Source organism: Clavelina lepadiformis, chromosome 5, assembly GCF_947623445.1.
Source record: "Clavelina lepadiformis chromosome 5, kaClaLepa1.1, whole genome shotgun sequence".
Lineage (NCBI taxonomy): Eukaryota > Metazoa > Chordata > Ascidiacea > Aplousobranchia > Clavelinidae > Clavelina > Clavelina lepadiformis.
This window is the reverse complement of record NC_135244.1, coordinates 20,637,345-20,661,288: the sequence shown is the minus strand read 5'-3', so window position 1 is coordinate 20,661,288 and position 23,944 is coordinate 20,637,345. Positions and strand designations below refer to the sequence as shown.

General features: G+C 40.1%; 1 protein-coding gene across 2 annotated transcripts; it reads right to left on the bottom strand.

Moving 5' to 3' along the window:
• Positions 1 to 568: 568 nt before the first annotated feature.
• On the bottom strand, positions 569 to 21,468 carry LOC143460725 (uncharacterized). 2 transcript variants are annotated; one of them, XM_076958334.1, is made up of 11 exons: positions 21,213 to 21,468; positions 11,347 to 11,484; positions 10,489 to 10,671; positions 9,738 to 9,968; positions 9,384 to 9,510; positions 5,571 to 8,670; positions 4,941 to 5,056; positions 4,508 to 4,647; positions 3,982 to 4,151; positions 2,089 to 2,234; positions 569 to 1,900 (listed from the first exon to the last, which is right to left on the bottom strand). In XM_076958334.1, exons 1-10 carry the CDS (start codon positions 21,332 to 21,334, stop codon positions 2,098 to 2,100), a joined length of 4,464 nt encoding a protein of 1,487 aa, XP_076814449.1. In that variant the 5' UTR covers positions 21,335 to 21,468; the 3' UTR covers positions 569 to 1,900; positions 2,089 to 2,097. The 2 variants fall into 2 exon arrangements, with proteins under 2 accessions (XP_076814449.1, XP_076814450.1); XM_076958335.1 differs by having other exon boundaries at positions 6,528 to 8,670.
• Positions 21,469 to 23,944: the final 2,476 nt, after the last annotated feature.

Sequence of the window (23,944 nt, the reverse complement as noted above, 5' to 3'; positions counted from 1 at the left end):
AAGTGGTTTCGCGAATATTTTGATAGAAACGCGGCGTTTAATGTTTCCAAATCTTTGCCAGCTGTTTTGGAAGGTTCATTAACCAACGCCTCAACACACAACCAGTCAAGGTTTAGGCCAGGGATGTCCAACCTTTTATTATAGTGGGCCGCATTGTCACTTGAAATAATTCAATGGGCCTATTAAATTAAATTTAACTAATTAAATTTCAACTAAAATGGGCATACTATACTATTACTGCACTCCTAAAAGCTGACTGGTACATTTTAATTAGGCTAAGATTCAAAGCTCAAAATACTACTTTTGGAGTGAAAGTGACTAGCGGACCAAAAAAAAATTTCAGGCGGGCCGCAGGTCGGACATCCCTGGTCTAGCCCGTAGCCACATTAAGACCCACGCCTCCTTACGGATTCTGGAATTCTGGCATTAACTATTTTTTGTGTCAAACTTCATTTAACAACATACTCAGCACTGGACACAAATAACATAGTTGCCTCCGTGAAAATTCCATCCTGGCGACAGCCTTAAGATTTTTATGACGTCAGGTTGAGCTGAAAAGAGCAAAATGTCACTGCGGGCAAAGCTTTTATTTGCAAATTAAATTCACAGCGGTTGAAATTTGAAACAGTTCCGAGACCGGTGATTAATTAGTACGTTTGAACAGAAAAATTTTTCGAGAAATATCAAGCGAAATTATGCATATCTATTCGCAAAGATTTCAACGATACTCAGCAGAAAACTTAAATTAGGCGGGATATGAATAGTTAATCATTAACGCATAAAAATTACTGCCAGATACTTACATAAAAGCGAGTTTCTTACCGATTCCACGATCAATGCCTGGTAGAACAATACTGTAGCGAACGGTTGGCCGATAACCGTCAGAACGCAAAAATAAGCAAATGAATACAAAGTATGGCACCGTATCCACCTTATATACAACAAAGCATGCGAGCATAAATGAAATGGGACTTGAAAACCAAATGTGTTAACTAGCTATGTACCAACGGGCAATATATGGTGTAAGTTCAGAAAAAACAAGTTTTTTTAAATTAACTGAATGGATTGATTAAGTTTCAACAACTAGCACTGCTTGTTACTTATCAAAATAGCATCGGGCTTTAAATGTGCAAGCAACAGTTAAAACAAAGTGCGTTTAGTCCAAGCACCAAAGGCTAGAATAGATACCTACCAGAGAGCGGGCACGGGAAAAAAGCAAACTTTTTCATTTACTACATCATACAAATAATTCTAGAATGTATCGTCACACGTCACCTATCGCGTCATCCAATCAAAAAAAGAAACAAAAAATATTCAAATTAAGCGCAACCAATAAGAGCGAAGTACAATTCCTAATTCTCGTACAAATCGTTGCGGTGCGATCAAAGGGCAAAAACAAAATGCCCAGCATTGTGACGTAAAAATGGTCGGCTTTATCAAAGCGATTTGACGTTTGAATGGAAATGCTCCAGTAAGCACAGAATCAACGAAGTGTTCAGTCTAACAAGGTAGTCTGAATTAATGACATGGTTTACAAAGAAGAACAAGAAATTTTGATCTGATGTCGTATTAGGTAGGACAATTTCAAACCGGGAAGACCGATTCTAAGTCAAGACAAACTAACATGATTAAAAGATTTTGATCTGTTGTGGCTGGTTATATGGCTCCAACTCGCATTTCGATGAAGATCAAAAGGCTTCATCGCTTCATGTCGCTTGTAACGACCAGTACCAACGAATGTCTGGTAGTGTCTATTTAGAATCTACGTTGCGGCCTTATCTACAATGGCGGCCGTTGTCATGGTGTGGTGACGTAAAAGTGGAGTAGTAATGGCGACATCCGTAGATGGTGACGTCAGTTGGCAAGTGATAGTGTTTTTGATCGGTGCAGCTCGCGAGATCTGAAACATAATAAGAAACACGTCGAATGTGTAAGGGGCACACACAACATCAAAAAGGTGTTATTGGAAGCGCGGTAGCGATCAAAACAGTTAAGCGACACGTACAAATGCCATCTGCTAAGTTAGTACATCTAAATGATCATGCATGGAACGCTATTAGATGCGAGGTTACCGGGTTCGATACTCACCGAGGACATTTAGTTTTTCTTCGATCCTTTTGAACGCCTGGTGTCGCCCGGCGGACGATACTTGCTGTTGCCAAGGGAACCGGCAATTAATCTTTTTGCTACAGCGGGGTCGGTAGGGGGTCGGGTAGCCCGCACAGCTTCATAATCTGCTCAAAGGTACACAATAATAACACTGGTCAACAATTTTTCAAAAATTTTTTGCTTCCGATAAGAAAACAATTGATTCTTATGCATTTTTGGACGCTGAATCCAAAAATGTCGGTTAAAATTGCTGATTAGCTCTAGTTTAAAAGATAAAAACTTTTTTCATTTTTGTATGTTGATCTAGATATGGCAAGCCTTGGTGCACTTTATTGAACACAACAGTAACAATCTACAAACAGTGTAATAATTGCATGCGTTTATATTTCAGCATAGCATATGCAACAAATAACTGCCACTTTTCAAATATAAATTTCTAATCTATTTTATCTGTTCTTCTCCTTTTGGCCTGTCGCTTGAATACGGTTAATGGAGCATCCCTAGATATCATCCAGCAAAAGTCAGCAAGCATTGATTGATTCTGTTTTCCCTGGTACCTCTTTTCCATTGTAGATCTGCATTGGTGAAATCGCTCACCATGCTCATCACTAACGTCTCCACAGTTTGGTGGAAAAAATCCAGGTGCGAGTCCAAAAAGTGTAGCCTATCTTCAGTGACATATTGCACTTCATGCATCTGTATGCTTTAATGAGATTGGACACCAATTCCGTGTAGTTGTCAGCTCTTTTGTTCCCCAAGAATTTTGTGGCCAGCAACTTAAACGCTTCCCATGCAATTTTATCTTTGCCAAATGACACTTGATCAAATTCACCGTCTTCGAAGGTGATGATTCTGCCAGAAGATTCCATAGCTGAAGTCTAGAGCCCAAAAGTTCTGATTTAACTTTAGGTAGTTCCGAATCCCGGATAAGATCGTGCAATTCATTTTGAGTTATAAGGTGTGGTTCTTTGGAAGATAATGTTTCAACGTAACGTGAATTCTTTAGGTGCCTCAGGAACAGGAAGTAATTCTCCATGCGGTACGGGACGAATTGCTGATGGAATATTTGTGTATTGAATACTCTACTTCTTCTTTCTTGACAAACCTTTACAAACCTGGGGGATCATGCAAAAGTAGCAATCGCTAATGTGGTCAATAGGTTCTCTCCAAACCATTGGAAGAGCAAAGGGCATACATTTTCTTTTTCCGTTTAGCCATTGCCGAAGATTTGCACCACAGGAGTTACAGCATATGTGGGAGGCCAAACTCTTGCCCTGATCACCAACTTTGCATCCAAAATACAAGTTGAATACAAGGTTTGCTTTCCTGACCAGCAGCCGTTATACTTCGCTTTTCTGAAGAAAAAGTTATTTCACCACAAATGTAGCAGAAATTGTCTGCATTTTTTATGCATTTACGAGGCATCTGCAGGAAAAGCAGTCAAGACTAAACACATGAAGTTTTTACAAAAGAAGCAAGCAAACAACCCAACTCAAACATATGTCAAAATAAAAATAATATGAATACAAACGTCATTTACCTTCCAACAAATATATTAAGTGCCCAACTCTATCTGGCAGATGCAAGCTATAACAGATAAACGCACACTTAATCTTTCCGCGTCAGCAAGTAAAGCACATTTTGGCATGGTGCCATATCTCAAAAACTAGAGCTAATCAACAAATTTAAAGTTGATATTCGTGATCAGCGACCCCGAATTAGCCAAGATTGACCTCATTTGTTTCAGAAGCAAATTGGCTGTTGACCAGTGTAATTAATCATTGTGGCGTTTACTTCGTCACAAAGCAAAAAAGGGTGATGGTGCTGTAAGCAAAACTATAGGCAAGACAGTGAAAACGATCATACTATCACCTTCATCTTCAAGCTTAAAATCAGCTTTATTCTTCGATTTCTCCGATGCTTCATACAAGGGCCTGGTGTCGAAGGCGGGAAAATTCTCTTTTAAAAACTTCATAGCGACATCTGGTGACGGCAATGTGCAAAGAGCGAGGGTATGATCAACTCGGGAAAGGCGCAGACCTCTGCAGAAGAGAATGAACACGATTCTGGCGCAGGTCGCAATTACACAAGACGCATATCAACAGGAACGATGAAAAATTCTAAATGCCATCACATAGTGTCTATAATGCAAAACTGTCTATAACGCACGAAAAATTCGCCCAGGCTAAGCCGAAGCAGACCAAAATTTTGCTTTGAATAGAATCAGGTTCAAAGTCACTTTAGGCTGAAGTGGGGTAGAATTAAATCTGTTTGAACAGCCTTAGCTGCAATTGACACTACAAGTTCAGCGAAAAGTGAATCATAAAGTTTACAGAAAAAGCTTGAAAGAAATTTAGAAAGTAAAAGTTTAATAAAAAATAAAAATCTAATAACGTACTTGTACTTGGTAAGATATTTGGTGACCCCGATATCGCTCAAGTCAGGTGAAATGTTGTAGACTTCGACAAATTTTCCGTATTTTTCATCTCTGTACTTGTCCTTATTTGGCTTCCAGTTGTAGTAATCAAACTGCGGATCCTGCAAGAAATTATAACGAACAAACTCTTCATCGCGTTCAAGTTATGATCAAAGCACAGTGTCGATTTAGTAGGATAAGCAATTCCCAGCCTTTTCCTACTGAAACAACCAACCTGCAACAATTCCTTTCTCATAGAGCCCCAACTTTAAAATTATTACTTAGAAGGCTACTTACGAGGAATTAAAGTATAACTCGTGAAATCTTGCGTCACTTTAGCGGAACCTCTGCATTAGGACAATATTGCAATCTCTTCAGATACTTACATTACAACTACAAATTAATGCATCATCACCTGAACAACGATATCCCCGTCTAGATCCTTCAGGAGATTATCCGATTTTTTAACTTCTTCAAACCTACTCTGATCAGCGTCGTAGCTGCTGTCGCTTGCGCTGTTCCCTGCATTTCCTACAGACGATAAACAACACAATTAATTTGCACCACGGTCACACCATCTAAGTGCAATTATTTGTTTAACGATGAAGAATTTTTTCGCTTAGTTCATATCACCGTCTAAACTTTTTGACCTTCATTGCTATTATTTCACCAGGCTGTTCTACTTAATGCTACAAGTAGATACTTTCAAAGTTTCGACTACAAGAACAACAGGAAAATTATATCGCAGAAAAATTTACACCAAACTATAATAGAAAAAGTGACCGACACTGCTGAGCTTAGTAACCAATATTGTATTATGGCAGGTAGCGCAGCTAACTTTTTGTTAAACTAGATTTGCGTAACATGATGAATCAACCATGCATGATGTTTTGTATGTTTGTCGTCCGGACAAATATCATACATAAAAGTGACAAGGTGCATTAACGAAGGAAACACAAAAGGCTTTGAAGAAAAGTTAATAACTGATAGCAAGCAAACACACAGCAACACACCAGCAAGCCATGCACAAAAATCAATGAATCACCCTCGGACAAAGATGATGTATCGGACGCCGCGGCACCATTTCTCACTGAATTCGTCACATCAGAAGGGTCTCGAACGATGTGCTTGTCTGAAAGACGATCGAGTGAATCGGCTTGAGAGGAAGCATCTTGATGATCATCATCTGCATCAGATTTATCAATAAGAGGCACTTCAAAATTTGAGGGTTGGAACCCGGTTTCATCTGCCTTTGATTCTGTCGGTAATGGTTTTAACTCTTCTTTATCTGACTCCTCTGTGTCTGAATCGATCTCTTCGGTAGAATCGTCATCATCTTTGTCATCATTTTCATTAAACGAGGAAGGACCAGGATAGTCTTCTTCTTTTGGCATCTCCTCATCATTATCTAAATCCTCAACATCCTTCATTGAACTGGCCCGATCTGCGTCTTCAATCTTGTGAGTCGAACTGGAATCAGAAAACTCATCTTCAGAAGAACTGGAGGAAGAATCCTCTTCAGATTCTTCTTCATTGTTTGCTGAGAGAGTTGGACTCGAATTTGCTGGCTCTTTACTGGCTGGACTGGACTCCTCCAATACAGGTGTGGGTGGAGGTGGAAGAGAATCAGATGATGCTTTGAAAGACTTCTCATCGTGATGTGCAGAGCAGAGAGAAGAACAACTTGATGCGTGTGATCCTGATAGAAAACTCTGAGTGTCATCTTCAATTGTAGCGAGGGGTGCTTTACGAAGAGAGAGGATCATCTCCTCAGAGCTGACATTCAAATTAGGTTTTTTACTTTGTTTATCATGCAACGGTTGTTTCATTGAACCACTTTTGCTCAATTTGGGAGCAGATAAAGCAGGTGGCGGAGTCTGCTCCAGCAAGGTGTCAGACGCATGCAAAGGGGTGTTGCCATCTCTGGTATGATTATTATTGTTGCGATTAGTGGACTGAGTGTCGCTGTTAGTCGGTTGGATGTTAGTCACAACTTCCTCACCTCTCTTCACCTTCCTGGAGCCTTGACCGTTTTTTGGCAGCGACGACGCACGACTTTTCGACTTGTTCTTCCTCTCACGAGGAGACCTCCGATGGTCGGGAACATTTCCATGGTCGCTGGTGCGTGGGGTGTTCATAATGGACGGCGGGTTATCGCTCATGTTTAGACTCTCCATGCTCTCTTGCATCCCACCGGCAATGCTGCCGCTCCTGCTATTTGGTTGGCTTCTCACGTAAATCATCACGCCACCTTTCGGGTTGCTCGCTACTGCCACCTCTCCCCTGGTGTTTGAACTCAGGACAGATGACGTGTCGGTTTCGACGTCAGTGAGTGCGGTAGAACTGCAGTGACCGTTTTCATGACCGCATTCCGGTCCACTGAATTTACGGCTGGGGTCATGGGGTTCGCTTGTGGGGTTGGAATGATACGCGTCGTTAAATGGCTGCTGCCTAGTTGTTCCGTCATAATTACTCATGGGTTCAGAGGCAGGAGGTTCAGAGTAGTGGTAATTTGAACTGGTACGGCCGTCCCGGTAGTCATTCGATGGCGGGTAACCTCCTGAGATCCTTTCGTACGAGCGAGAAAGATCGGCTTGATAATGTGGGGGGTAAAACTGATTCTGGTGATCGTGACCATCTGGAGGGTGACCTGCGCTATCAGTCGTTGGGTAATTGGCTGAAAACTGCTGTGGGTTAATGTTTGGTGGGACGTCAAAAGGGGGCATGTGGGGGCCACCAGACGAGTTTCCGGGTGACATAAACGGCGGTGGGACAGGTGGGGGCCAGGTGCCAGTTGCTCCGGCATAATATGCCCCGAGCCAGGACATATAGAGCTGATGCATTAATTGTGGAGGCAGGGGGGGCAACGACTGAGATGAAGAGGGATTACTCTGCATGAAGTGGTGGAATGCGTTCAAAAGATTGGGGTTAAATGGGGGTTGGAAAGGCGGGTTACCTTGCTGCTGAGCCCCTAAATATTGCATCATCGACGTCAGCATATCAATGGGTGGCTTGAGATTATCCGGCCATATTGGTGGCTCGGGTTGGTTTTGAACCGGCGTTTCTACATCCTTCTTCTTGTCTTTCCTCCTGGATAAGGTTCCAGTGACTTCAGTCTGAGCTACTCCGTCACAGCGAGATGGCAGGAGGCGGTTCCTCTTCTCATGGACCGGAGTGGTTGGCGCAGACTTAGCTGTGCGCCCGGAAGCATGCTTAGTGCTCCTTTTGTTCTCAGCAGGCTTTGAAGGACTTGGTTTGTTATTAGGAAGGGTCATATACAAGGTATCAGTGGATTTATCCAGTAGGTCATCTGTGGATGCAGCTTTTGAAGCTCTTACCTCTACTGTATGGGAAGGCTGGGTGGTTTGAGATCGTTGGGATTTGGGCTTCGACTTGCTACTAGAAACAGATGAACGTTTTGGACTTTCCTTTGTGAGCGGGGCCTTTACCTGTGTTTCAAACTGCTTGCTCTGGTTCTTTGTACGTGGAGCGGTGCTGCTGCTCCCATTTTTCAATGTTTGGGAGCGGGAAGACGAAATCTTCTTGCCAGGTTCTTTCATCGATCTCGGCATTGTTGAAGACCTCTTCGGAGCAGCAGAATCCTTGCTTGGGCGCTTTGATGATGATGATCTTTTTGATTTAACAGCTGCCTTACTGCTGCTGCCCTTGTCTTCATTTTCCTGGTCGGAGGACTCCTTCTCCACGGAAGAATGTCTGTGGGATCCAAGCTTCACCCTGTTGTAGTTTCTCTCTGCCTTCTTGTGGGAGGCATTCCTCTTGATCGAGTCGTAGGAAGGCGGTCGGTCGTATGTTTCATCGGTGTTGTACTCCTCCTCTTCCTCATCTTCACTTCCACTAGAAGCGATTTCATCCTGATTTGATTTGGTGTCATCTGATTCGCTGTACTCGCGTCGCTTTTCTGCCTCCCGAGACTTCTTCCGGGAACGACGATCTTCACTCTCTTCCGAGTATGATTTCTCACTGCTTTCGACACTGTGATGACGGGGAAGCGAGCGATGCTTCGTTTCCGGAGCTGACTTTTTATGCCTATCCTTCTCGTAACGAACAGCTTCCGCATCCACACGAGCCGCATCACTCTCACTGTCTCCATAAGAGTAAGGATCCTCTACGTCACCATTGACAACCTGCAGAAAACAATATAAAAATATCTATTATCTAATAATTATTAAATCACAAAATCTCAGTGTGTAAGTGGCGAAGTACAATTACGTGAGAAACAACGTGATAAATGTAGCAGCAGACATTCCATATTTCACATAATATATCCCTACCTAAGTGTGGTTAGACACGTAATTACAAGCAAAAAGTCTATTGTGGTTATGCTACAGTGCCAACCCCTTATATGGTGTCACTTTACAAAAAAAAACTCATTGCATGCTATTGCATAATAACAAAATCAACAGGTAGCGTGAACGTGACAAGCAGCTCACCAGCCAGACATGACAAGTATGATAGGAATGAACAGGTTATTGACAAACGGGATGTTTTCTTAACTTATTCGCTTGAGGATATTTAAGCTGATGGAGTGGTCTGACAAGAATCTTAAGCTGTTTTTGAGAGCGTGGCTTTGGGTTACAAGAAATTAAGTATTACTAATTTTTGTGATTCATGTTTCATTGGCCTGGTTAATGAGCTGGTTACCTGCTATTTGTTTCGATAAACTTTCATCTCGAAATTTCACAAAACAAGCAGAAGCCCAAAAAAATTCAAACAAATGATAACAAGGTTCAAAAATTATTACATTATAACACAACTGTTGAAATGTTTACTTAATCGTCAGTTAGTATCATAAGTTACTATTTATTAGTAATTAAAACCACAAGATGGCAGACGTCACCTTCCCCTCCATTCGAAGTCCTTGTGATCTTCGAGAAAGACTCATATCGGACACATTGTGACGAAGTGACGATCGAGCTGGCTCCTCGTCAGATATATCTGGAGAACGTGTCTTCTCCCTGACAGATCTGAAAGATTTATTGAAACAGGTCCAAGGACTATGCTTATAGTTAACACAAATATGTTTAGGTAGTAAACAAAGAAAACTGAGTATTAAAAACAGAGGAAACTGTTCAAACCATAACAATGTTTCACTTATCAGCACCAAACAGGTTAAACTGTATTTACAATGACAAACAAGGACACAAGCTTAGATCACAATCTCGGCCACATTTCACAATTCGAGTTTTCTCACCTTCTTCTACTTGGCGGTTTTAAGCTGGAACTGCGTTGGCCACGTCGGTCATTGTTACGGTTCCGTGGCCGCCTCCGTCCATCATCGTCAGTCAAATATGTTTCCGGGTCGTCCATGTGGACTGGAGAGCTTTGCAATGACCGGGATCTTTTCATTTGGTCACGTTTTGTTGCAGTTTTCTTTGCTCTCAGTGGACGTGGTAAATGACCACTTGACTGCGCTTTTGATGGTCTGAATATGTTGATTAATCCACATCATGGTTAAATAAACATATTTGTGGTTTAATGACATCGTCTATATTTTATAAGTTTAAAAAGGCTTTGCACTCTGGTCTATGGGATAATCATCTTCCTTATTAATAGCTGGACGTTATCAGACTATCGGAGAACATGTTTTGTAATAGTTTATCATGAAATTCGAGCTATCTTTAAACAACATCTGTCCTACTGAGTACACACGGATGCCATCAGAGGTACGGTTTAAAAAAGGACAAAGTTTCTCCCAACATAATCCGTGAGGAATTTCTCCCTGCTTTATATGGAGACATGTCATCTCTGTTTGCACATGACGAGGGCATTTTAAAAGCAAATACAGGCCCGAGTAACCACAATGACAGGCTTTGAACATTCCTTTTGGTAATCAGTGTGTCGAATCAGTCATTACTAACTAACCTTATTGCAGCCCAAGGCAATGTTTGACAAATAAGGCACTGAAACACTTATAAAAAATATCAAATCACTGAAGTCCTTGCCTGTTAGGAAGGGTGCCATCGTTTCTTTTCCTGTTCCTTGAGGAATCTCGACTTGGAGGAAGCGAATTTCTGCTTCCATGATCGACCCTGCCTCTTGGAGGAAGATTCTGATAGTCGTGGTTTGGATTCGGCAATGTCTTGGAACCTCCTTGTTGTTGTTGTAATAGCTGCTGCTGGTCTTTTCTGTTTAGACATTTTTACAATATAATGAAATTGCTGCTGATGAATGATGTCATCAAGCTAACTGACAAACAATCACTTACAAAGCTCAAAAGTTACAGACAAAGTTAATTTCAAGCATTAAAAATCACTGTAATAATTATTGGATCAGAAATCACTTGATTTTAATGGACTTGTATGCATCATACTTAAGATTGTTATATTTCATGAATTGAAACCAAGGTGAAAATATGATCAAATAGACCTATCTGATATAAGTTGAATATGCCTAGATGTGAACTTCTATGTTTGTTTCACCACCAACACCATCTCAAAATTGGGTGATGCAATATGTAACAGACACAATATGCAGACTTCCTCCAAAAATGCATTTAGGAAATTGCCTGTCAACTTAGTGAGGGAGATGCTAATTTTGTCTAATGCTTATTGAACCAATGGTAGTCACAGGGACACTTCTGCTGTTTTGTATACCAATAATCAACACCACTGTCACTTTGAAAGCGAGTTTAAACTAATTAGCAGGCTTTGGTGACACAAATGCATTTGTTGAAAACAATTAAGTAAATGAAACGTTCAACTAAAGACCTAAAATTGAATTAAAATATGGTGGGGTGAAAGTCTCATATGTTTTGCATGAAGGCATGATCTCCCATAGCATATTTCAGTCACGTATCTTACTTCTTGCTCTTGAAGCAGACCACAGCTCGTCTGGTGTCTTTAGTTCCAATGCTGAAGCTGGTCAACTTCGGAAAAACTTCGGTAACTTTGTGAATAAGATAACGTTGAAAGCTACCGAGTGGGTGAAACATAAGAGCCCTGGAAAATAAACCCATTGTTACGTCATTGTCACCCATTGTTACGTCAGAAATTAACAATAAACAACAATATCATAATCCTTATTTCGTATGATGGTAACAACTAGTATAGATCAGAAGTTACGAGCACACGGAACTATCAGGTTTTGTTCGTGGAAACTGGATATGTTTTTTGCACCAGTGGCGAGCAACAAAACTCCTCTCATGCCTACTCAGCAAACACTTAAGGTGCTCAGTTAACCATATCGCGGTTCCTATAATTAGATTTCCGTGAAAGCAACTTAATAAAAAATGGCACACTTCATACTGGCGCAAATGGCTCTGGTCTCCCCCTCACAGACTGTTCAATACCAAAACAAGAAAAGTGAGGGATTACAAAACCGCTTAGTGTGACACTTCCAAAGCTAACTTACACATGGTTAAAAGCACTTGAATTGGAATTGTTGTGTAGTTGTGTTAGTTATTACAGGTCAAGTGCAATCAAACGTCAATTACTCCGAAGCACGTTCGTTAAAACAAAACATCAAACATCAGCCATAACAGTCTGGCACACCACACCTGTTGTAGCAATAGAAGAAGCAAAGGCACGTATCCAAGTGAAGCAAAATGTCAGAAGTAGCGCATAAGTAATAGAAACTCGAATGTAAGCTTGGCATCCGCGTGGGTGACGTGACCCTTATCACACACGAAGCCTGCAAACTGGCGAGACGTCTCAAGTTTAAGTTCGGGGCCAACTGCACAGTGGTGCGGATTTGGCGCAGTTTACGATTACCGAAGCTTAACCGATAAGCGGGCTTTTAAAAAAATAATCTGTAAAATATACTGCTCTCTCAGAGTGAGGGCGTCACCGACCAAGCAAAAGTTGCAAAAACGAACTGATACGTGAGATAGATGTCAATGCAGGTGCAGCTTGGTTGTAATGGTAAACTCCAATGACGTTGAACGCAGATTGTACCTCCAATGACGTTGAACGCAGATTGCGGGAGGTGAAGTGGGTTCGCCAGTGGGGCTATGGTAAACTCAGTCACGTTGGAATGCGGACTCGATGCAAAATCGTGTTTTGTTGGGCTTCAATATACGACACTTACTACGCGAAAACGCGCGCCAACGCATAGGTAACGTATCGATCGGCGGGTTACGTTTCATACACTAATGCGATGACTCACACTGACACTAATAATTTCTTCGGCCCCAGTAAAACGAGTCCGAGAATAAAAACCTTAGTGACCGGTGTGGAGTTAAACACTGGCACAAAGTAAAACGGATTTCGTTTGGATTTGTTTTCGCATTTCACTGTCTCTGACACCGAAGTGGGGCTTCAGTATAATCTCGCGTTGGCTGGTCGTTCTGGTGGAGCGTATCCCGCAGTCAGCACACGGAAACTTTGTGTTTTTCCAAATTGAATAGTGGTAACGTAACGTCAAGGCATAATAAGGTTAACATAAAGTACTAATGGAAGCACGTTCGAAGCAAATACTGTCAGTATTGATGTTTTCCGCTAAGTTTGATAAATATTGGTTTTCTTTGTTTCTCAGTCTGTTATGGGATGTAGTGCGGTTAAAACAATCGAATAACTGCGTCCAATACACAACCAACGACATTTTTAAGCACATTTTCGTGCACTGAAATGTTTAAGTCAAGAAGTTCCAATCGATCGTTTGCATGTGATGGTTTTTTTGTTGTCGCTGGCAGCGAAATGTCTTTGATAAAACCTGCAATTTTCCAATCAATAACATTTCGACGAACAGTGCTATTCGTAGCCGCTACTTTTGAATAACTTCGCCTTATAATAGATATGTAGTATTAGTAACTATATGATTACTGAATCGATTGCACACGGTAAGCGTAGCTCATTTCTGGTTAGTTATTATCAGTTAGTTAGCTCCACCCCAACCAAATCGTACTGGTTTTATTCGTCGTTTATGCTAAAGTTGACAATTTTATTATGCAACGTGATTCCCCCCGATGACGACGCTTTATTTCAACTGCACGTGGTCGCAAGGGATTGGACTCAACGTTGGGCCATTCCGACCGCCAGTCCATTTTGAGTCTTTCCCGTTATTACAAGTTTATGCTTTAGCTGTAGGTATTCTATATGCTGAGGGCGACGTTAAAAGATGAAGTAAAGTCTATATTACGAGTGGTTTGGCGTTCAACAAAGCTGGGCTTTTAATAATTTATCAGCGACGTGCGGTCCACGTGTGAAAATAACATCACTGTTAATGGTATTTGAAAAACACGTCACGCCAAAAAGGAATTAATTTCTTCACTATTGGCTTGGTGTAAGCGCCAGTAACCGTTTATTGCGATAGTTGACAAAATGTCAACGTTAACGCTACTTTTTTAAGGCCTCGCCGCGTCGATCAGGCTTATTCGATACCGTCAGTACACAATGGGTGAGTTGTCCTAATTACCATTTGTCAGCAAAAAAACGGTGAAGGCTTTTGCGCGCAGCAAAGACCGCTTTATCGCAACAAGGCCTCCCTGTTGAGTTTGTACAGGTGGTAAATAACTTGGTCCGGCAAAGATTGGCGGACTTTTATCCATTTTATCCTTGCTGTTGTCCGCTTTTGATGCTTCAATCAAAAAAAAACAGATCTGATTTTACGCTTCAGCTGAGGGGTGGAATGAGGTCGTTGAAGGACGTTCTTTGTTTTCAGATAAAACTTGAGCAGTCTATGAAGTAGTCAAAACAAGCTGAAAAAAAATTGGGCAATCTACAAATCCACTGTTGACCTTGTTTATGTGACGAACTCCTTGGCCATAGACAAATGGCCTGGAAATTGCAAAATATTTGGAAAATGGACGCCATGACAACAAAACGTTTACGCAAAATCTGAATAATCCGAGTGACCTGTTTATGAGACCTGATACATACAGTACCACCTTGAAGAGATAATTAGTTTCCTAAAATAAATAAAAATGACATATTTATAAAACTGTTGAAAGATTAGCGGCCTATAGTACAACCGAGTTTAAAAAAAGCAACCCGCTGCTCAATCACATTAAAAGAAAGTGGTTTTGCATGAACTAAGATTAACGTCAAAACAAAATGAATCTCTCAGCGTCACTCCGAACACTATACAAAGGAATCTGTTGGTTCGATTCGTCCATTTGCTCTCTCTCAGGATGCTGCCGGTAGATGGCAGAGTGTTTGATGACGTGGTTTGATCGGGTCTACCCTTCAACGAGCATATGCAAATGCAGAAACATCTTTGGTGAGCGTAGACACCGGTGAGACGAACGGATAACTTGTCTTAAAGTTTGGAAATATTCAATCACAGCCAAAAATGTAGCGATCTGCCGCCCATAAAGCCTGCTACTAAGGATATGCACTTGACACTCAAACTTGTCTGTGGGGAAGTTTCAGCAATAAACAGTATCATAAAGTTAACGGGCTGAAGTAAATTTCGCATTTTACTGCTTTCTACCAGCGGAGAGCGAACAGGGAGAACACAAACTGTAAGATTGCCAAAAGTCCCTCGAAAGCTTTTAAGAACTTTATGCGCTGACAACCGACAACAGGGGACGAAATTTGATAAAAACAGAGCAAATGAATTTCATATTTCTTCACAGAACAATTCTTGTGGCACTAACACCTGACATATAAAATCAAACCAAAATTATCCCAACAAAAATTTTCAACCGACATTGGCCACATAAAAATTAAAGCAACTCTGTGAATAGATTTGCAGAAGCAAATCGAAGGAACCGAACAGCAGTACAGCAATTGGGTTGCCAAAGTACACATCAGAGAAAACTGAGCCACGATATATGTCAAGTAAACGAACGTGCACTAAACAAGAGAGACTTATCGGATAGGCAAACACACTCTTGTGGGCAATGGTATGCAGACAAGCGATACAGTAAACAATGGAGACAGAGTTTTTGTTTGAACGATTGCATGGACCACACAACAAACTTCACCGTTCAGCGGGCAAACTATCGTGCATTGCAGGCTTAGTTGTTCATACACATCTCAAAGGGTTCAGTTGTTAACTCATAATGACTTCAGACAACCGTCGAGATTGGGAAGGCAAAGTCTAGGAAGGCTGTCAGTTGCCCGATGTGATTTCTTACGTCAGAGCTTGGTTCAAGCGAAAAGTAAAGGTTACTTTGCCTCGACAAACATTTCCTCGAACAGCTTCAATCAGAGCAAACAACTCAAATTGAACGAGACTGGTAAAACTGAGAACAAGTGCATCGACGGTTGGTTGTTAAATCGCGACCCTTGAACAACAGAACGAATACCACAGTTTCTTGACAATTTTCGTCCAGTCAAATGGTCTATATCAGAGGTTTTCAAGTTTATTATGATTCGTGGCCCCCTTACAGTGACCCTCTAAATCCGTGGTCCCTGCTCATTAATAAAAAAAGTAGATTGTTGATTGCAAAACACATTTTTCTTCACTACTTCGTGTGCAGAGATTTTTAGTATTCGCGCCGCTAATTTGACAAGCACAAAAACATGAGAAACTCGTGTCCCGCTTTGCCTCGTCTTCCCTAACTACTACTACACTAGTGAGGCATCCGCACGTGGTCCCCGGAGAACGCGCCAAGGGTGGCGTTGAACTCCTGTTGAGAAACCCTGTATTTATAGATTTTTAAAGCCGACGGTGTGGAAAAATTACCAAAAGTTGTCTTCGAGAAACGTTTGAGAAATTATTATACGGCGGTTACTATGTTAAAACTTTCCCAAACAATTTCATTGAGAAGATTATCTCATTATCTCATCATCTCCAATCGAGCGTGAGTGCTTAGAAACGCTCCGAGAACTGGTGCAACAAAAATGACGTCATCACGATGCCATGATGCAAGAAGTATGTGACACATCTTGATTGATGACGTAACAGAGACAAGACGTCTGCAAGGTGTGTTTTAAGTTCATTGGGGGACACCAGGAAAGATTGTTTAGATTGTGGGTCAAAAAAGCAAGCTGCAAAACAGAATTAGGTCAATAAGCTATCTTGGAATTAATTTGAGCTCCAGGCAATAGAATTAAAGACAAGCGCAAACAAGACAGACTTCACATCAGTGGGCGTGTTTCTTGAAGTCAAATAAAGCCGAGATCGAATACTAGTCGACTCTGACATCACCAATAACGTCCTTATTCCCATTGTGAGGAGCTGTGGCTGTGCAAATATGACCAACGGTCTTGTGAAATTGAAGTTTTTATCTTACTATGCGAGCTCATTAACATACGTTGGTGTAAACTTTTTGGGAAATCGTGACCGGAGCCAACCAATTTCACTTTTCCTTTTTTATTGATTTCATAATCTTGCCGGATGCCGTTTCTTCCCTACGCTACTTTTGTGATGTTAACGATTGATATGCGTAACCCGGTACTTGGAGCATATTATGAAAACAAGGATGATACGAAGTATGGCGAAGGAACAAAGCTGTCGAATTCATTATGCAATGTTCATCTAAAACAAAATCTTCTTGCGCTCCATTGACTGTGGTTAATGAGGTTACAACATTCTGGCATACAACAAAAGTCAAGCAGGCAATGGCCCATGAAAATCGACAAAACTTGCTTGCATAAGGTAGATGGCAACGGACTAGCATGCACGAGAAGTCTTTGCATTCCAGCAAGCGGCAACGTAAAGCAAAGATTATTTTTTGCGATGGTATCCACGACAGCAAATGTGCGAGCAAGAGGTGCAGCGGGGTGCACTGTTGTACGTAGCCAGTTGAAGCCTTTACAAAACGACACAACACTTAATCGCATGCATTGGCGGGTGGTGAAAAAACCTACCGATCTGTGGCAATGTAAACAGAACATTGTGCTCGCCTACCGGGGCATACTGCACTGGAGTGAAGCATGATACTAGGTAAATAAAATCAGAATTCGATAAAAATTAATCACTGTGAGAAACTGACTGCAAATCTATTTCGAAGAAATGCGGAACGACCGACTGTGAAAATATGATATACAGCGTATAACGCTTTGTGAGGTTGTAAGTTATAACCAAACTACACTTTTAACTATTAACAAAAACGCAGCAACATAAATGAAAACATGATTTCTTAAACCAACTGGAAAAATCATGTACAATTTATAAGATTGTAGCCAAATTGTAAAGATATATCATTTAAAGGTCGCTTTGCACGCATTGCTAATCCGGCTGTCGTGAGAACCCGATAAATAAGGAATTCGCATTTCAATATTTTCAATGGTGAATTACCACCGAGGTGCAAAGTGGAGTCAGAGGGCAGTTATAGGTCAACAGAGGTCATCACGTGGCAATCAATAAACAACGATTTAATTTACTCCATGCAGAGTCGCTCGAACTGACCATCTGAAAACTTTGAATAATCCTTTTATTAGAATCAAGTGTTAATACTCTATGATTGTGAGCTAATATATTTTTCCTTAAAATTGCAGTGGTTTCAATACAATGGACGCACAACGGGATACCAGCTTAAACTGCACATGACCATTTGATATGACTGGTATGACGATTATAATATGACATAATCCTGGTATGACGATTTTACGTGACGTCGAACTTTGTTGAACTGTTCTATTTTCAAAAGCATTCTAATAAGTTTTATTAAAAGCTTTGCTTGTCTTTTAATCAGGAAAAATTTCAATGTGTGTAAACTAAACGGGTTGTCATGAACTTTATTAAAATCAATTCCTATTGCGGAAATCAAAAACAGACCAATTTGCACGCGGCGGATACAGCTGTATATGAATCAACATCGATCAATGAGTAAAATTAATTACGTTTAACTCTCAACGTCCCCAAAGTAAATTCATTTAATCAATTGTGACGTCACGCTTACTACATCCTGCGGGTATTCGCAACGGAGTAAACCTTGACAAGAAAGCACCAAGTCGACCAGTTCAATTGGTCATGTTTTTCATGTACGGGGTTTAATTACTATTACATTCAATCAATCGTATAAACAGAGTAGGGCGTAGTTTTCGTCTTTGAACTGTTACCGTGAACATCGACCTCGGGGCTGTAATTTGGTTTAACGGCGGAATGTTGGAAAGAAACTGTCAAGCTCAGATAGGTTGCGATTAAAGTGAAGATGACGTATGTGTTGGCGTAACAATGAACCTGAATTGAATTTTGCTGTCAAGCTTTGGAAAGTCAAGCAAAAAAGTGGTCTTGTTCAAATTCAAATAAAATACCAACATCCCGGGAAAAGGAAAACTTAAAAATCCGACGCATTTGTTACGAAAGAAACACCGGGTAACTGTCAAACTGAAGAACTGATATGATAAATACCGAAAATATGAAAATCACCGCAAAACGTGCTTTCGAAAGTTACCAAGATGCCCGTCCATCAAATAATACTTCCAAATTCGTGAAGGAATTTTCCCTCCACGTTCGAAAAGACACAAGTCGCGAAGCACCGCGTCGGCATCAATAGAAGACTCGCGTCGTAAAGTAAATGACAAGAGTCAACCGGAGTACGTAGTATGTAATTTACTAGGCAATAAGTGACGTATGCAGCTAAGCAAACTATCGCATCGGCGTTGTCATAATAAACATGTCCACCAACTTCAAAAAAATAAATAAATCGTCGTTCGGATAAATCGCGCTGTTTTACAAGTCACTGAGCAAGCGACTGAATAAAGCCTCAGGGCTTGCAGCAATCAGCAAACGTCACATAGCGAATTACCTTGTCAACGCAGCTACTTTGAGAACAAACTGTCATTGGCTTATATCAGTGATCATGTAATACATCAATCTCACTCAGGTACGAATGGTTTAGAAGCGTCCGTATCCTTTCAACACTACCGTTCATACTAAAGGGGATTGGTCGGTCGTTTTAAACACAGCATTATGTGACATTGCAGTATGCGATGAAATAACTCATGCATTTTATGTTGATGTTCACAGACAGTAAAGGGTTAGATATAAAACCCTATATACATACTTTCATAATTTACGACAATTGCACTATAATCTGCTGGCAGAGAATTTGTCCCACTGATGTGCAAAAACTGATGTTTTAAGCTGTTATATGGATACAATAGACGTGTGTGTGTGTGTGTGTGTATTGATACGCGCAAAACTCTAAGAGAGGAGAAATGACAACAGAACCTGGTAGAATTATCAAGCGTTTTGCAGGCAAGGTTGCTACCCATGCTTTCGATTAAAATAGAGTCGTGGGCTTTGTATTTGCTGCTTTGTTAATATGCGCAGGCATTGCGTGGTATGTTTATTGATAAGATCGCTCGGTAATGGCTTATTCAAGTCAAGCGTCTAAAAACTTGGCTACGTACGTCTTTAGGGCACACAGTACCCGGTTGATATAATTAACCAACGACGCCAAGCAAGTTCAAACAAAGTCGTGATCTTCTGAAAGACGACAAAGCGTAACAATGCACACCATTGAAATTTTAAGCTGGTCTTACGGCAGTTTTTGAAAGATATTATCCGCCGGTCAATGTTAGCGGGAAAATAGACCGCGTCTAATGACACCTCTTATCAGGCGGGATGCCATAACGGATTATGATGGTTGACGCGTCGCTTTATCAAAATCACACGTCGTGTGAAGGAGGTGAAAGTCAATACGGTTCAATATTTACTAAGGTTCAAAAGGCCGTCCGTTTAAAGCTGTACAAGTGATTGAGTTTAAAGGTTTAATTGCCGGTAAGATGTAAGGATATCTGCCAAAGTCGTCGGAAACTATTGGCTTAACCATATTTCCTTTATCTTATCAATCCTCGAGCAACAGAGGAAGTTGTACAGTTTAAATTTCTGCATCAAATGCTGTGGGTTGCTTCAAATTTGTTCATATTCGCATGATTCATATAATCTATTGAATGTTATTTGATCAAATTAAAGATCATGTGATGCATTCATTGTTTGCAAAGTGATCTGCTGCAAACGTATGGGATAGTTGTGGTCAAAATAGCTGATGATGATAGCAGGCACATGTAATCTTTATTTTAATCCAGCCCTTTATCTTTTGCCAATCACTTGGGAGTTGAAATCTCTAATGATTAACTTTAACATGCACAAAACTACCAACATTTTAAATTATACAATGACCAGTGAATTATACCAATGCAGACGTAATATTTATTTTTGGTGGCAAATATGATGAGATATGTCCCTATGCTGTTTATGTTCCGTAGCTTGAACTGTGTTACTAAATAAATCTGTTTTAAGATTTAGCTATGCTGGACCAATAATTACTGGTAAGCAAGTTATAGTTATCCTATGCCTCAGGCAACATAAGCTAATGGTGTGAAAGGTTTTTATCTTTATGACTTTCTCACGTTGGCTGGTTGAAGAATTACAACAATGCTGCAGACCAACAAAACCTGAGTGGAGTCACAAAGCACTGTACAATAGGAAGATAATGTTTCCAACAAACAACTATTTACAATGTTTGCTTACCCTCTAAGTTGCTAATGAATAACATATGAAACAAAAGAGGGCCTTACACAATTCATTTACAGGCTTTCACAGCTTTGGGAGCAGCTCAACTTATATCGGGTATTAACTGGCAATTATTGAAAGGTGCGTATTGGTCCCATGTTGGCAAATATACACACATTGTATAAAATATTGCTTTTTTAAAGCTTCATTTTATTCTTTTGCATATTAGTTAGTTGTTATCAAGTATCATGCCATGAGTTGAAAAAGCAGGGCAAAACATAACCAACTAACAGCCAAAATTTGTAAATGAAACTCTTTAAAACCAAGTAAATTACACATAGATATCAGTAAATGAACAAACGTTATGTGTGCTCACCTATCCTTTGGTGCTTGGTATTGGAATTGTTCCAGCTCACTGAGAAGTGTTGAAATAAAATGACGATCTGCCGATGTAAGGGGATGCGCCCCTGTGTCCAAAATACTCTCGATACGATCCATCTTCTGATGAGTTTTTGCTTCTTGCTCAAAATATTTCAGATCATTTCCATCATGCACTGCCTACACTTCCATTTAATACACTGTTTACTTGGTCATGTTAGTAAAGTTACTGTATCTAAACATAGGCAAAGTGAATCATTGACCGATAAGTGTTAACGAAATGGAGTACCATACTTCAGGTCCTAAACTTGCTATACATGCATTAATACAATCATTGAAATTCCAACTCATAGCCACAACAAAACTGACATTGTTCTACAAAGAAGTGCCAAGAAGAATGTGGCAGAGCACAAAAGCTCTACTTCAAATCAGATTTCAACGCCTTTTTATTAAGGTTATTTCAGCGAAAAAAAATCGTGCGTTTATAGCTATTTTTCACAATTTCTCATTAACCTAACTTAAATGTCATAACACAGTAACCTAAACCTAGCATAAATCTAACTTCTAATCTAAATCTAATTACAAGAAAACCTTATGTAGCTACAATCAACGTTTTGCATACCCATTCTCCAAACCTAAGCGCCTATCTTTAATAACAGGCTCCGTGACCTACATACGTTGAAATAGTTACCGGTACTTTGTTTTATTCAAACCCTTAAAATTTTTCGTTTCTGAACAGTCAAGCTGTTCAAATAATTTTGACAGATTGATGATGCACCAATGTAGATAAAATATATTTCTGTCTTAATATACCACAAACAAGCTGGCCATGGATTTCATCTTAGTTGCAAATGCAGGTCTCGGAACCCAGCGGTCTCTTGCCTTTTACTGACCACTGTGAAATTGATAAACTGTTTGATTAAGATTTTGTTAAAAATGTAAAAAAATTGTGATATGTGCAATCTGACTGTTATCAGCCTTAACAATGTTGTCGTTGTCTTTAATACATCATACACCTAATAATATTTTGAACAAAAATCCATCTTTAAAAAAACCTGTCTGGCTTAAGAGTGACCACATTTCATTGCTTGACTTTCAAAGAGTCCTGAATCTTTGGAGCATTTTAAAATTTCGCATATTTCCTGTAGCATTGGCTTTCACAGACAGTATCCCATCTTTTGCATTCCAACAGCAGTATCGAGGAACTACATATTATTCTATCGTAACTTCTTTTTTATTTACTCGTAACTCATTTCCATTCAAGACTTGGAGTGGGATAGCAAAAGTAAATGAAAACATGGTTACTTTTTAGGAGAACATTTTTTAAATTGAATACCATGTTGGAGAAAGCAGTTGTCAGCAGTCAACCAATCATTGATTCTAGGAAGTTCAGTTGGTTAACTTAAACGTAACTGTTTGGCCTACAATCTATATGGTACCATTTCCACATTTTTAAAAAAATAGCAGTAAAGTGATAATCATGTTAACTGCACCCGGGAGATTTTTGAAGACTGTGCTTGTGGGCTGCAGAATGTTAAATGTAGGGAAAAACGCAATCTCTAAAAAAGAAAACCTTTGCTTTGGCTCCTCTGTCTTCTTTAGATAAAAAAATCACAAAGTTTGTGCTCTGAGTTTAGCTGTTCTACATCCCTATGATCGGACAATCTACATTCCATACAAAACATGTATAGCTCATTTAATTTCTCAGCCCAACAATCTGCAGTTCCCATGCACATGATGGCAATGGTATGGTGCTAAGTACATGAACCATCACGTCGTCCATATTGTCATCATCGTTTCTGAGGAAACAAAAAATAAAGTGCTAACCATAGCAGGATGAAATGATAACTCAGCAAACAAACAAGAAAAAGCAGCAAAGCCCAAAGGCTTCAAACATGCCTCAGCACAGGTTTAAAAAGGCTGTCACTATCACACCTAAAAAAATCGTACTATCAAAGCTATTTTTCATTGTTTCTTGTAAACCTAAATCAAATGTTATAGGCTAGCCTAATATAGTAACCTAAACCTAACCTAAATCTTCCTTCTAACCTAAATCTAACTTCAATTAAACCATAAATAGTCTAGTTAAAATCGACCTTTTGCATTCACATTCTCCTTAGAACCGCCAAGGCTAGGTCATGTATTTTCAACAACGGGTTGCAGCCTGCGTGACCTAAACTATATTCGATCTTCTGCATGATGGGTAGCCGTTACCAATTAGGCTATAGTATACACCTTTACCTTTAGATTATTATAGCCTAGGTTGTGGCCTGGTAAGCCTATTTTAATCACTAGGCTATCTGTCAACTGTAGGCTTACGTAAAACAACCTTACATTCATAGATAACTTCACTAAGACACTCAAAACTAGGTCTACAATCTAAATGATTGTCCATCATATGTGCGGGGTCTAAAACAAGCAAGAGGCAAATCGCAGCAAACAAGGTTGCTAGGTGTACTATCACGCCATCCGCCAATCCCGACTGTTTTATCGATCTGGCTTCAACTGACTTGGATTACATTTTCAATAATCATCTGATCGTCAACTTGCCTAAAGGCTCTTTTGCGCCTCACGCAGATTTAGTGGCTAACTAACGTTATTTTTCAGCAGCAATTTCTTCATGTTAAACTCCGAGCATGAAGTAAAGGGACATTTTTCTTAAGTATTGTACAGTTTTTCAATGTGATTCACCAGCTCAGTTTCTTGTCCTTTACACTATTTTTCCGGCCA

What these genes read in the sequence shown, in the direction of transcription:
- LOC143460725 (XM_076958334.1), bottom strand. Translation starts at nt 21,334, where the DNA reads ATGGATCGTATCGAGAGTATTTTGGACACAGGGGCGCATCCCCTTACA. An exon ending in GATGGCACCCTTCCTAACAG is followed by an intron (nt 9,969 to 10,488) that starts GCAAGGACTTCA and finishes CAACATATTCAG; the next exon opens with ACCATCAAAAGCGCAGTCAA. An exon ending in ACGGGGATATCGTTGTTCAG is followed by an intron (nt 4,648 to 4,940) that starts GTGATGATGCAT and finishes AATTTCTTGCAG; the next exon opens with GATCCGCAGTTTGATTACTA.